The following is a 15725-nucleotide window of genomic DNA, read 5'->3' as shown; positions in this document are numbered from 1 at the left end:
ACACTGCCCTACAAATTACTATCCTCTGTACACTGCCCTACAAATTACTGACCTCTGTACACTGCCCTACAAATTACTGACCTCTGTACACTCCCCTACATACTACTAACCTCTGTACACTCCCCTACATACTATTAACCTTTGTACACTGCCCTACAAATTACTGACCTCTGTATACTGCCCTACAAATTACTGACCTCTGTACACTCCCCTACATACTACTAACCTCTGTACACTCCCCTACATACTACTAACCTCTGTACACTGCCCTACAAATTACTGACCTCTGTATACTGCCCTACAAATTACTGACCTCTGTACACTGCCCTACAAATTACTGACCTCTGTATACTGCCCTACAAATTACTGACCTATGTACACTGCCCTACAAATTACTGACCTCTGTACGCTGCCCTACAAATTACTGACCTCTGTACACTGCCCTACAAATTACTGAACTCTGTACACTGCCCTACAAATTACTATCCTCTGTACACTGCCCTACAAATTACTGAACTCTGTACACTCCCCTACATACTACTAACCTCTGTACACTGCCCTACAAATTACTGACCTCTGTATACTGCCCTACAAATTACTGACCTCTGTACACTGCCCTACAAATTACTGACCTCTGTATACTGCCCTACAAATTACTGTCCTATGTACACTGCCCTACAAATTACTGACCTCTGTACACTGCCCTACAAATTACTGACCTCTGTACACTTACCTACAAATTACTGACCTCTGTACACTGCCCTACAAATTACTGACCTCTGTACACTTACCTACAAATTACTGACCTCTGTACACTGCCCTACAAATTACTGACCTCTGTATTCTGCCCTACGTCCTACTGAGCCCTGGATGCTGCCCTACATCCCACTTACCCTAAGCCAGAAATCAGAGCCAGACCTGAAACTAGTCCAGAAAATCAGCCTGCAGTACCAGATGTTCTGCTTTCATGAAGGACTCTTGCATCAGACTTATGGGAATATCCAATTACTCCCTAGACATAAAAACATTTGAATGAAAGCGAATGCCAATTTTCTCACTGAAGCTAACTTTTAAGGTAGGCTAGATTCACATTTTTACAGTTACATTAGTTTTAGTCGTTTTTTTGAAGGTTTTTTTTTTTCATGCCATCTTTTTGTTGGGGGTTTGCAAGTTAATTTCTTAAAAAAAATAAAAGGGGATGCTGCCCCCCCCCCCGATCTTTGATCTCTTCAATGTTGTCCATCTAGATCTCCATCTCTCAAAGGTTGTCTACCCCTGCCCTATTGGTTTCACATCTCCAGCTCTTCAGACTTTTGCTGTTATTGATTTTATTTTAGATCCAGGTCTCACTCTGAAATGATTCTGTTTATAGTAGAAACATTTGGCTGCTCATCAAGCAGCTTACTCAGATATAAGGTGTGTCAGGAACACAACCAATAATACTGTATACACCCACACAGCTAGTCAAAGCAGATGACTGTCCGAAATAATTTGTAAGAATAATTTTCTGATACATGTTTCCTGAAATCAATTCAAGTTAAAACTGATTCATTTTGATAAAATATGGAAAAACAGAATAGTATTTTTTCCAAGTAAATTTCACTGCACATCTCAATGAGGGAAATGGAGAGTTTTTATTTGGTGACACTTTACAGACTGCAAAAGTGGTTATTTTGCAATTAAATCAATTTTGCGTTCCAAGGTATGTCTGTTGCAGCTTTGCCTATATCCTGTAGTATTACACTTGGTTTCCCACATTCAAAAATCTGCAGATTGGCATTGTACATGGAGGAATGCCAATCATTTGGCCTGCTAGCAACAAATATTCACTGATCTGACCAGAAGTAATCTAAAGGCACCTCAATTTCACCCCAAAATACCAATACCTGGAACATTACAGGGCCCCACCCCTATTCTGTTATATCAAGAATCAATCCTCATGTGGCATGGTCCCACCTGGCACCATTGTGCCTTGCAGTGCTTACACTACATTTCCGTCTGATGTCTGTGCTCCACAAGCTCTAGACCAGTGGTTCTTAACCTTGTTGGAGGTACTGAACCCCACCAGTTTAATATGCGCATTCGCCGAACCCTTCTTAATTGGAAAAATAAAATATGATTTTTTCAAATTCAAATCATAGGTATATATTTATTATACATAGGTGCACAAAATGAAAAAAACCATTAAAGAACAAAACCATATATAGAAAAAAGAACAAAACCATTAAAACATGATTTTCACACAAAAACATAATAATGAATATTTACTGCAAATCAGTGTGACTTGGGGGTGTCAGGAGGGCACACACTGGGGGGAAGGTGTTGGGAGGGCATACCATGGGGTATCAGGAGGGCACACACCAGGGGGCATTCACAACGCTTTATTGAGCTAAATGAAAAGGACATGCATTTCCATTTGTCAGCTAACAGCACCTCTATGCTAAGCTGCAGTAACTCAGCAGACGTAGCATAGAGGTGCTTGTAAACTAATCCACCATGTACTGCTAGCTGAGCTCACCTCCAGGAACATTCACTCGGCTCCCTCTGCTCAGCTGCTCCTACTTCCCTCTTCCAGGCGGGCACAATCTCCGTGGTCAGGTACATCCCCATCCCGCCCACTCAAGCAGCCTGCAGGAGATAGGCTGGAAACCTGCTGGGGGAGGTACAGGGGGTGGAGCGTCAAGTGTCTATGTGTAATGGCTGTGAGTTGTCCCGACCGCAGCTCTGATTTCCCGGGGTGTGCTCGGCCTCACAATCAGTAATATTTTCTCAGGGGGATGAGCAGGGCGTCTCATCACGAATCATATGAGTCGAGTGTGTGTCTTGACCTCCGCCGAACGCATGAGACTGACTCAACGAACCCCTGGGGTTCGATCGAACCCAGGTTAAGAACCACTGCTCTAGAGGGATGAATGGGAGAGCCCAGTGTGGCAAGGCCACTGAGGACTGATTCTGGGTGTATTTACCAAGGAGGAAAGTAGGGGAACCCATACAGGGATTTTCATGCAAAGGTAGACCTGTACTTTCACCTGCAGTATTATCATATGTGTTAATCTCTCATTAACCACTTGCCGACCACTCACTGAGCTGGTACTGTGGCAAAGTGGCTCGTTACCGTCCAGCGACGTACACCTACGTCGCTGGATCCCGCCCCCTCTTGGCGGCTCGCGCGCGCCACCGGAGGCTCGCTCCCGCTGTATTCAGACACAGTGGGAGTCGGGCCAGGAGAGGAGAGGCGGTGATCACCACCGCTCTTCCCCGATCGTCGGGGATCGAGTGAGGAAATCCGCCCGGCTGTGTAAACAAAGCAGGCGGATCTCCTAAGTGACAGACAGTGACAGATTGCAGGATTCAGCATAGCTGAACCTGCAATCTGTGCCTGTGTCACACAGTCCCCTCCCCCCACACACGCTAGTAAGCATGAGGCACACATTTAACCCCTTGATCACCAATAAAGTTAACCCCTTCTCTGCCAGTGTCATTATTACAGTAACAGTGCATATTTATAGCACTGATTACTGTAGTAATGTCATTAGAACCCCCAAAAGTGTCAAAAATGTCAGTTAGGGGTCCGATCTGTCCGCTGAAACGTCGCAGTCCTGCAAAAAAAAAAATCGCAGATCGCCGCCATTACTAGTAAAAAAACAAAAAAACAATAAAAATGACAAATCTTTCCCGTAGTTAGTAAACGCAATAACTTTTGCGCAAACCAATCAAAATACGTTTTTTGTGATTTTTTTTTACCAAAAATATGTAGTAGAAAACAAATTGGCCTTAAATGTTAAAAAATTTTGATTTTAAAAATTTTTTTTGGGAATGTTATATATCAGAATGTAAAAAATATTGTTTTTTTTTTTCAAAATTGTCGCTCTTTATTAAAAAATTAAAAATTGCAAAGGTGATCAAATACCGCCAAAAGTAAGCTCTATTTGTGGGGAAAAAAGAACATAAATTTCATTTGGGTACAGCGTCGCACGACCGCGCAATTGTCAGTTAAAGTAACACAGTGCCGAATCGCAAAATATGGCCTGGTCAGGAATGGGGTAAAATCTTCCGGTCTTAAAGTGGTTAAAAATACGCTCATTGAGGATTTTTTTGTCAAAGACATGTAGCTAAATACATTTTGGCCTAAATATATGACAAAAATTGAATTTATTGGGTATTTTTTAACTGTCAAAGTAAAAAATGTCAATTTTTTCGCAAAATTTTCGCTCTTTTTTTATTAATATCGCAAAAAATGAAAAGCGCAAAGGGGATTAAATACCACCAAAAGAAAGCTCTGTTTGTGAAAAAAAAAGGACGACAATTTTGTTTGGGTACAGGGTAGTGTTGTCACCTCATCCCTTTAAAACTGAACACATGTTCATTACACAGGTTCTGTGACTGATTAAGGTGGTAATTAAACTCACTTGGTGCCTCATATGCAATAAATTAGCCTCAGAACCTGTGTGATTCATAAGGGTTCGGGTTTAAAGGTATGAGGTGGCAACTCTAGTACAGGGTAGGGTTACCACCTCATCCCTTTTAATCCAAGACACATATTAATTACACAGGTTCTGTGGCTGATTAGGGTGGTAATTAAACTCACTTGGTGCCTTATGTGCATTATATCAGCCTCAGAACCTGAGTAATTACTATGTGTCCTGGATTAAAGGGATGAGGTGGCAACCCTAGTACAGGGTTGCATGACCGCGCAATTGTCAGTTAAAGTTACGCAGTGCCAAGTTGCAAAAAGTGTCCTGGACGTAAAGCAGGAAAATCCTCCGGTGGTAAAGTGGTTAACTACTTCCTGACCACGCTATAGCCAAAAGACGGCTCCAATTCTTGGAGGGGATCAATGGACATCCTCCCAGAACCAGGGGGCGTGCATCTGGCGCACTCTGTGATAGCGGTAAAGAGCCAATCACAGTGGCCCTTTACCATGTCACAGTTGAATACATGGAAACAAACTTGCCGTTTATCGGCATTCCTTTCCTCATGCGCTGTCACAGTGTGAGGAGAGGAGAGTCGGTAACCGGCAAGTGTGACAGGGGACATTTACACTGATAATCAGGGCACTGATGATCAGTGCAGCCTCAACAGGGCCAATCAGTGCCCATCGCCATTAGTGCTTATCAGTGCTGCCTATCAGTGCCCATCAGTCCCCCCCCCGGGAAAGGGTCGCTACACTAGCAATGAACAGATATGGATGATTCCTTGCTTTTTTTTATCATTATACATATTCATATTAAGGGGCAGGGACAGATGAACCAAGGGCTGCTGGTAACAATGGGATTAAATTACTGGAGAGTGCAAAATCTGGTGCAGCTGTGCATAATAGCCAATCAGCTTCTTCAATTCAAGTGTTCGTAAAGTCAGAAGGTTTTTTACCTTAATACATTCTATGCATTAAGATAAAAAGCCTTCTGTGTGTAGCAGCCTCCCTAATACTTACCTGAGCCCCATCTCTATCCAGCGATGTCCACGAGTACTTCAGCCAATCGGGACTCCCTCTCCTGACTGGCTGAGACACAGCAGTGGCGCCATTGGCTCTCGCTGCTGTCAATCAAACTCAGCTAACCAATCAGGAGTGAGGGTGCGGGGCCGAACAGCAGCTCTGTGCCTGAATAGATACACGGGGCTGCAGCTCAGCTCGGGTGCCCCCATAGCAAGCTGCTTTCTGTGGGGGCACCCAACAAGAAAGTGGGGCCAGGAGCTCCAGCTAGGTACCCGAGAAGAAGAGGATCCAGGCTGCTCTGTGTAAAACCAACTGCACAGAGGAAGTTATTTTAACCACTTGCCGACTGCCGCACGGCTATTTACTGCTGCTGTCAGCCCCGTACAGGCAAAGTGGTGTAGGGCTACTTCGCTAGCCTGTGAGCCTCTAGGGGGCGAGCGCGCGCTCCCGCCCCCGCTCGTTCCCTAAGAAGTCCACGCGTGTGACCGGCGGACCCGATGTCCGCCGGTCACTCGCGATCTCCCGGTGGAGAGGGAGAAAGGCAGGCGGCTGATGTAAACAAAGCCGCCTGTCATTCTCCCCTGTGTAACTGCAGAGATCATACGATCCTGCTATGTAGGATCGTATGTCTCTGTGCTTACATCACTAACCACACCCCTTTACAGTTAGAAGAACGCCCCTAGAGACACACTTAACCCCTTGCATTACCAATAAAGTTAACCCCTTCCCTGCCAGTGTCATTTTTACAGTAACAGTGCATATGTATAGCACTGATTACTGTAGTAATGTCACTGGTACCCCCAAAAGTGTCAAAAATGTCAGTCAAGGGTCCGATCTGTCCGCCGCAATGTCGCAGTCCCGCAAAAAAAAATTGCAGATCGCCGCCATTACTCGTTAAAAAAAAAAAACACCAAAAATGACAAAAATCTTTCCCTTAGTTAGAAAACGAATCAAAATATGCTTATTGCGATTTTTTTTTACCAAACATAGGTAGCAGAAAACAAATTGGCCTAAAATGTTAAAAAATTTAGATTTTTACATTTTTTTGGGGGAATTTCATATAAAAAAATGTGAAAAATATTGTTATTTTTTCAAAATTGTCGCTCTTTTTTTGCTTATAGCGCAAAAAGTAAAAATTGCACAGGTGATCAAATACCACCAAAAGAAAGCTCTGTTTGTGGGAAAAAAAGGACGTCAATTTCATTCGGGTACAGCGTCGCACGACCGCGCAATTGTCCGTTAAAATCACGCAGTGCCGAATCGCAAAATAGGGCCTGGTCAGGAAGGGGGTAAAATCTTCCGGGGCTTAAGTGGTTAATAGAAAGATATAATGAGACTTTACAATCACTTTTGACAATAAAACCTGGAAGCTGATTGGTTTCTTTGCACAGCTGCACCGGATTTTGCACTCTCTAGTTTTTGTAAATCACCCCCATTGGGTCTCTGCTATGAAATTTTGCAGTTTATCTGTCAGCTCTGAACAGACGTCAGTTTGGTGTCAGATATCAATGAAGTGCATTTTTAAGAAACATTTTCTTAAATTTCTTCCGTTTCTTCTTCAGACATAGGCCCCGGGGACACTGCATCCTTCTTCCCTCTCCGTGAAGTGTACATTCATGCCATGCTTTTTCAAATGTGGGGGTAATCCTAGTCACAGCTTTATTTCAAATGGTTAATAAAAAAAATATATATATATACATCTTTAAAATAAAAAAGATTTTGAGAATCGTGATCTTCATTCTAAGTGTAGCAGGATTCCCAGCCGTTTTTCTGGATATGGGTCCCCCTGAGCCCCCGGGTGCAACAAAAGTACCTCTGTGCATGTTCCTCCAAGTGTGTGAGCACTGAGACAATGACCAGTCCAGTATCTTTGGGTTTTTAGGTTTATTTGAGAACTTGGATGGAAGAAGGGAATGAGTGGGAACCTCCTTTGGCTCAACTATGCACAATTTGCTAGAGACAACTGAAAATGCTTCTTGGCACTGACTTGACGCTGGCTAGATGCCGGTCAATGCCGGTTGACGCTGGTTAAAGCTGGCTTGTTGCCTGTTAACTCCAAACTGACCTGGGACTGCTTGACTAAGGCACCCCAGATGTAATTATCACACTTACCATAACCGTTATCCCAAAAATCCCAACCCCTTACCTAAACTTCCTGCAATAAATACACAGACACCGTTATTGGAGTAAAATTGGCAGAAGTGGCCATTTATTAACCAGTAACAAAAAAATATATATAATAAAATGGTGTGTACATATAATAAAATCACATGTAAACACTAACAGCGCTATACAACTGATCACATAGTCCATAATGCGTCATATTCAAAAAAGAGGGACAGTCCAGCCTGCTAGCACCATCTTTGGTGATAATATCCTGTGTAAGGTATTCACGTGCTCTTATTTAAATAATCGTGCACCTTCAACACACTGGCATGCCCCCCAAGCAGTGCCCACGTACCTCACTGAGGGGGATATAAAGCCAAACAAGATGTATACCCAGGAGGATAAATCTCTCTGACACAGCTCAGGATCTCCACAAAGATGATGGCTGGATCACTCCATAGATGTTATATGATATGCAAATAAAAAAATGCTCTCATAGCGTAATTCCATCAACACGCATTTATTTAGAGCAAATCCAACAAAAAATGCACTCACAAACAAGATTAAAAGGAAAGCATCCAATGATTCATTAATATTCCCGATCCGGGCTACCTGTACGGCTCCCGCCGTCCCGTTGTGGATGCGAAGCTGCGGCTACCACCGCCGTAGGACTTCCGGGTTTGGCGTGACGTCAGACGTCCGGATCGTCATGTTGCTGTGGTCACTGGGTGTCCACGCCCTAACGCGTTTCGTCATTGGCTGACTTCAACGGAGGGCCAATGGTGACCATAGCAATGTGACGATCCGGACGTCTGATGTCACGCCGAACTCGGAAGTCCTACGGCGGTGGTAGCCGCGGCTTCGCATCCACAACGGGATGGCGGGAGCCGTACAGGTAGCCTGGATCGGGAATATTAATGAATCGTTGGATGCTTTCCTTTTAATTTTGTTTGTGAGTGCATTTTTTCTTGTATTTGCTCTAAATAAATGCGTGTTGATGGAATTACGCTATGAGAGCATTTTTTTCATTTGCATATCATATAACATCTATGGAGTGATCCAGCCATCATCTTTGTGGAGATCCTGAGCTGTGTCAGAGAGATTTATCCTCCTGGGTATACATCTTGTTTGGCTTTATATCCCCCTCAGTGAGGTACGTGGGCACTGCTTGGGGGGCACGTGAATACCTTACACAGGATTTTATCACCAAAGATGGTGCCAGCAGGCTGGACTGTCCCTCTTTTTTGAATATGACGCATTATGGACTATGTGATCAGTTGTATAGCGCTGTTAGTGTTTACATGTGATTTTATTATATGTATACACCATTTTATTATTGTTTTTATATATAACGGCTGCTGATATCCGAAAGGTTTTAGATGGTTTTGTGATTTTATATCATTTTATACTATTTTATGTACCTTTAATCGGATTTTGGTATTTATGGTTTTTACCACTGTATTTATGTAAGCTATTTATTATAGCATTGAGCACCTTAGCGCCGAGTGGGTGAGATAGACAGGTATCCCGTCGGGGTGTATATGTCAGTTTTATTACTCTTTTTTCCAAAAAAATATATATAACACATTCCTTAGAACAGGAGCCAAAATAATATAATAAAAGATAACATAAGGTTGCCGATCTTTGGAGTCCCCAAATATCAAGTACAATTTTGTATCTGTGTAACTCTTAACTGTCCCCAGCCGCACCACACCGGCTCGGGGACGACCTCAACACACAGCAGATACCTCCCAATTTAAACTACCAGCTAACTCATCTATTAACTGGCATTCCCCAGGTGACTCCATACCTTAGATGGGTCCCTCAGATGATAAGCACAGCAGGTTTTACCAGAAACACCTCCAAAGACCCTAACCGTCAAATCTGAAAACAATCACATTACACGGAAATTCCAATGTAGGGGCGGGCAGGCGGGAACGCTCCTCCACCCACGCTGAACTGATGCCCGGGAAACTACAGGACGGCTAACTCCCCCCTCTGCGGCCCCTCCCCACAACTAACAGTAGCCAATAGGAGAGCAACCCCACGAAATGCCTTTCTTTATTAGCCCCTACTAGGCCAATTACACTGCTGGCCCAGTCATGCTAGCCCTGCGCCTATTTTTTGTTATTTTGCTCTGGGCTGTACTTTCTCACTTAAAGAAGTCCTTTTTTTTAGCTCCCTAAGCACTCCTTGCTGAGGTAGCTACATGTACTACTGCTGCGCTGCTAAACACTTCGGGGCCCACACCGGCACTCTCTTTCTCTCACTTATCTTCAGGGCTTCAACACTGGCACCCCCTTTCTCTAAACCTTCTCCACAGGTTAGCTGGCTCCTGGATCCTCTTGACTTTCTGGAGTGGTCCCCTCTCCTAGGCAGACCCCTGGGCAGTCTCAAGTACTCACAACACTGTTTTTCCCTGAAACTTCTGCCCAACAGCTCCACTCGGCCCACAGCACTCTGGATCCCTCCTCTGCAGCTCATCTCAACCTTCGTCCTTAGGCCGACTGCCCAGGACACTCTCTCTTGCGCTGACAGGAGGAGAGACAGCCATCACCCTCCTCCTGGGACTCTGCTTCCCACCAAAGACACTGCGTCATGTGCTCCCCTCAGACTTATACCCTATCCCAGGATGCTTTGCAGCAGATTCTGCCCTCTGAGATGGATACATGCCCTGGTGTGCTATTGGTCAGGTTTCCTCCACTGTCCAATAAGAACCCTCATTGGACACAGTGGGGAGACTCCCCAGACTCAACAGACACCCTGGGAAGCACATGACAGCCTAACCAATGATCAGGCCCTCCTGATATGCAGACAGGGCCACCCATATGCTTCTTCCTAGCACCTACCATGGAGGGTGCTACATAAGCAAAAAAAAAACGTGATTCTCATTTTTTTTTGTGTGTGTTTTTTATTTTATTTTTTTATCAAAGATAATTTAGAACTTTCGTTGTATTCACAATTCTGTTTTTTTTTTTTTTCCTGTAATTTTCTAGAGGACATTAAGAGGTTGTGCCAGCGGATGCAGGGATACCCGGATTCCTCAGTGAGGATGATATTTGAGTACTATAAAGATGACCTGATCAACATTTTGGGAAACATAGACACACATGCCGTCCTGAGACAGCTGTCAGAGAACAATGTGTTAAATGCAGAGGTAAGATAATGTAAAGCTCTCTCAATCAGCATTGACTATGTTTAATCCTTATTCTGCCAGCATTAGTAAATAAATAGGAAGGTAGATTATATTTACTTGTTTAAAAAAAAAAAATAATAAAAATAATAATAATTTCTTCAGTTGCTTCCTGGTTTCCAGCCTAGGCCACAATGATGTCCTACATCCCCGGAGTCTTCATGGGAGGAGGGGCTTTCCCAGCTAAGCATACCCTCCAGCCTGCATGGCTGAATTAAGGGAAGATGTATTCCAGGAAGTAAATGCTACATGAATCATCTGCCCTTACTCAAGATGGCAGTAGCTAGAAATACTCAGGGGCGGGCATTTTTTAAAGTGATTTTTCAAAATAAAGCATGAAGACATGGACTGGATGGAGGATCTTGCATTGATTTTAAAAAATGAATTAATTAGTGTTTCCTTTTCGTGGTGCTCAGATACAGTTTAGTTTTGCTTTAATTTAAGCCCCGGTTCACACTTGTGCGTGTGCGGGGTTCGCATGTAATGTCGGAGCGCACTGCTCCGACATTACATGCGATCGGCTGTGCGGTGCGAGTTTAGCCATACAGTTTGTATGGCTAAATTCGCACCGCAGCCGCACCAAACACGCACAGGGACCCTTTTTTCTAGCCGCATCAGGATCGGATCGCACAGCGGTTCACACTTGTGCGATCCGATCCTGTGCGAACTGCACGATCGCACTGCGATATGCGATCAAACTGGGGGTGTCGTTAAGATTACATTGACACCCCCAGCGTATCGCATATGGCAGTGTGAACTGCCGGGGGTGCGTGTGCGATGCGGGAACAGGCTGCGGATTCGCAGCCTTCCCGCACTCGCATAAGTGTGAACCGAGCCTCAGAGGTAACTGGCAGTTCTTAATGTAACTAGTGACAATAGTGAGCCTTATTTTTTTTTTGCTTTTTTACATTTAATTTCTAGTTTGTAAACCTCATTTACACTTGCTTCGACTTCAACACACATTAACCACTTCTGGACCAGAAGGTTTTCCCCTTTAATGACCAGGCCAGTGACTTTTAATGGGACTGCAACATTGCGGTGGACAGATCGGGCACCTAACTGACATTTTTGACACTTTTGGGGGGACCAGTGACATTACTACAGTAATCAGCGCTAAAAATATGCACTGTTACTATACTAATGACACTGGCAGGGGAAGGTCTTAACACCAGGGGCGATCAAAGGGTTAAATGTGTCCATAGGGGGTGTTTTCTAACTGTGTGGGGGTTCTATTTACTGAATGAACACAGAGACCTGTTGTGACGGTACTCACCATCATGGAGTGAAAAACAGATACTTAATGGACACTGGGAAAATGGTTCAAATGGGTTCCATGTTTACACTTATGATAATGTGCATTGTACTTCAATTTCAGAGACAGGATCTCCCTATTGTCTGTGTATTGAGGTGTTATGTGGATTCTGTTAAGCCTGTCTGTCCCATTGTTATATGTTAATGAACTCACATATTGTTTCTGTCCAGATGGCTAGATAATTAGTTCAGGTTAATTCTATTTCTGTATACAATTTCATCTGCATATGATAATGTAATCAGGCACCCCCTGACCTGATGGGGTAATCTGATCAGGAGGGGGATGTCCAGGATGTATAAAAACTGTGTGACTGTTCAATAAAGAAGAAGGTTCCAGTACATGCTAAGTTGTCAGCTAGCTTTGTATGGGGGCGGCTGGAATATTTAATATTTATGTTCAAGACTGAAGGAAGCCATACACTGACAGAAATCAACAAGTACAGCGTGGGTCGTGGTTCCATTACACCTGTGTTCCTAAAAAAGAGGAACACAGGATCCCTGTGTTCATTACTGACAGAACAGCGGTCTGCTGTGTTTACAACGGCAAACCATCGTTCTGTCTCCACGGGGAGTGATCGCGGGTGCCCAGTGGCAATCGTGGCTCCCGGACCCGCTGATTGGCTCCCCCTGTGGCTAATGGACACTTGTGCCCCTACTAGTGGTCCCGCGAAGCGACGTACAGTTACGTCATTTTGCGGTACCGAGTCGACCTGCCACAGTACAGTATATGTACTGCAGGCGGTCGGCAAGTGGTTAAAGTGCCTACCACTTCAGCATGCTTTTTTTGATGAAAATAAATATAAGTTGCGCTAATGTACATAAAATAGCAAAACAATTCACAAGTGATGAAATAAGGAGTCCATAATACGGGAAAACACAGCTATCCATCACCCTAAAGTGAGCTCAAGTAACACCACCAGCACCAAAGGCTGAAATACTCGCTTACCAGCTCTTACTGACCTGGTCAACTGGTCAATGGTGCTTTTAGCTTAACACCGTGCTGGGGGCTTTATATAGTCCAAGGTCCTCTCATAGTGCCACACACCGATATCTCAAGTGGTCAACATCATAGAGACACCCAAAAATACAAAGAGCTTCACATAGTCTAAAAACGTTAACACTTTTTTTTTAAATGTCTTTAAAGATTGCACTTACATGATTTACAACTTAAAATCGCCTTAAGAACAAGCACGCCAGCCAGCATGTAAAACACAGGCCGTCTTTCCAGGATTGCACATTAGCGGTGACATCAGCACTTCCCTTCACCCTATGCGTTTTGTCATGCGTTGACGTCTTCCAGGGTACGGGCGGCGTGCTGAATCACTGCTACTTATACACTATACAAACATAGCCAAACCTCGATCTGAGCCTTGGGGGTCACAAGACTCTATCCAAGTAAGGAAGTAAGCTAAATCAAGCCTCTAATTGGATTCCTAGGAACGCAATAGCCTCCTATGTTAAAAATGGCAGGTTAAAAGATATAATGGCAAATTAAAAAAAGTACCTTTTTTGTTTCGATGCCTAAATTAAAATAGACATTAAAGGGACATCTTTCCTTGATCTTCCTCTCCCCAATTAACCCCCGAATATGGACTCTAGACAACAAACGCCCCTGAAGCAACCCAACAGGGGTCTCAATATGTCTATCACTTAAATGGCTTCCATAAAGCAGATTCCAAATGATTTCTAATGTCTATTCTAATTTAGACATTGCGATATGAAAGGTAAACTTCATATTTTTTAAATTTGCCATCATATCTTTTAGCTTGCCTTTTTTAACATAGGAGGCTTTTGCGTTACCAAGAATCCAATTAGAGGCTTGGTTTAGATTGCTTCCTTGTTTGGATGGAGTCCTGTGGCCGCCTGAGGCTCAGATCGAGGCTTGGCTATGTTTGTAATGTATAAGTAACAGTGATTCAGCACACCACCCGTACCCCGGAAAACGTCAACGTATGATGAAACGCATAGGGTGGAGGGATGTGCTGATGTTGACTCCACTATGTGGAGCTCTTTGTATTTTTGGGTGTCTCTATGATGTTACCACTTGAAATATCGGTATGTGGAACTATGAGAGGACCCTGGACTATATAAAGGCCCCCGGCTGGGTGTTAAGTCAAAAGCGCCATTGACCTCCTAACACGAGGTCAGTAAGAGCTGGTAAGTGAGTATTTCAGCCTTTGGTGGTGGTGTTACCTGAGCTCACTTTAGGGTGAAGGATAGCAGTGTTTTTCCATATTAAGGACTCCTTTATTTCATCACTTGTGAATTGATTTGATATTTTATGAACACTCACTATTAGCGCAACTTATATTTATTGTAATTTGTATTGTGCATATCTCTCAAAATAGTTGCAGCTCACTTTTGTATGCTTTTTTATTCATGCACTAGCGCAGTTTATCCTTCTAACTTTGCATGCTTTTTTGATGTTTTAATGATGCTTCAATGGGGCTTTGATGATGCTTTTTTTAAGCTTTAATGAAGCTTGGCAGATGCCGTGTGTGTTTGCTGATATCTCATACCTGCGATTTCTGCAAAAAAAAGGGAAGCTAATGCTGAATTAAAGCCTCTCAAAAGCTTCAGGTGCTTCAAGCGAGCGTTGTCATAGACTTCTATGGAGGCTTTGAAGATGCTTTAAAGCACCACTAAAGTGACATAGGGGATCATTTTTCAAGTAAAGCAAATGCAAAGTGTAAACAGGACTGTAAGGTAACCACTTTATTTAGTTACAGGGGCATTGATTGGCGTTCAGAGAGCTTTAAGGAAGCGTGTCTGAAGTCATGTTTTGAAACAAGTGTAATTTTGCCCTTACAGTCTCTTTTGCCACCAAAGCAGCCCTGACACATTAAAGCCGAATTAAATCCATCATGTTAACAGTTTAAAAAAACTGTTACATTCCCGGCATGCTGGAAATGTAACTGTCACATTTGTTTGTGCTTTTAACCAAGCTGTCACACCATCATATGGCTGGAGTCATAACTGATCACATGTGCAACATCATGGCAGTTGCAGATCAAACTGAGGCTAAGATGGCAGCTTCATTGGCTGAAAAGGAGAGGGAGGTTTAGTTCAGCTTTAAGCAATGGACCCCACTAGACCTCTGAAGGTATGCTTTGGTATCTGTCACCAAGCCATCAGTAGCAGATCCTTTAAGACCTGTAAGTTGGGAGGTGGGGCCTCCATGGAATGGACTTGTTTTTTAAGCACATTGTCACGGACCCTACTTCCCCCCCTTCTTTTCCTCTCTTCTGCACCCCCAGTACTTTACTATCTTCCCCAGCATGGGATTCTTCTCTCCCCCCTGGCTGCTCACTCCTTTGCCTGCCCCCCCCACTGTGCTGTCCTCCTCCCCTCCCCAGCAAGGTGCCTGAATGTCTGCTTCTCCGCCTTCATGCTCACTGTGGACAATGAACACATTCCTTGTGTGGGCTCGAGTAGAGGGGGGCGGGGCTGGTTGCTGGGGAAACTGGACGCCTGGCTGGGAGTTGCCTGGCCCACCTGCTGGGACACAAGTCCTAAGATATTTAGCTGAGTGAGAGTCTCTCGGGGGTTGTTCATCTCTGCTGTTTGGAAGACTGTGTGTCTCTGAGCTGCGGCCAGGGAACACAGAATCCCCTATTGGTTCCTGCGGGCCTCTTCAAACCTGCCTGACAACCTGGATTTTGGATTTACCCTGTCCCT

The 15725-nt window shown here is 44.0% G+C and overlaps 1 protein-coding gene across 5 annotated transcripts in view; it reads left to right on the top strand.

Moving 5' to 3' along the window:
• LOC309567674 (NACHT, LRR and PYD domains-containing protein 3-like) overlaps positions 1 to 15725 on the top strand; it is a 97313-nt gene that overhangs the window by 22891 nt on the left and 58697 nt on the right. For 4 of the 5 annotated variants that reach the window (XM_082273110.1, XM_082273109.1, XM_082273107.1 and 1 more), the window contains exon 3: positions 10540 to 10700. The exons of the other annotated variant lie outside the window; for it this stretch is intronic. In XM_082273110.1, the coding sequence (XP_082129236.1) occupies positions 10540 to 10700 (161 nt within the window). The remainder of the gene's footprint in view (positions 1 to 10539; positions 10701 to 15725) is intronic. 5 annotated transcript variants of the gene reach the window in all.

Source organism: Pelophylax lessonae (assembly GCF_965119305.1).
Source record: "Pelophylax lessonae genome assembly, chromosome: 1".
In the NCBI taxonomy this organism is placed as follows: domain Eukaryota; kingdom Metazoa; phylum Chordata; class Amphibia; order Anura; family Ranidae; genus Pelophylax; species Pelophylax lessonae.
This window is presented reverse-complemented; position numbering and strand designations above follow the sequence as displayed.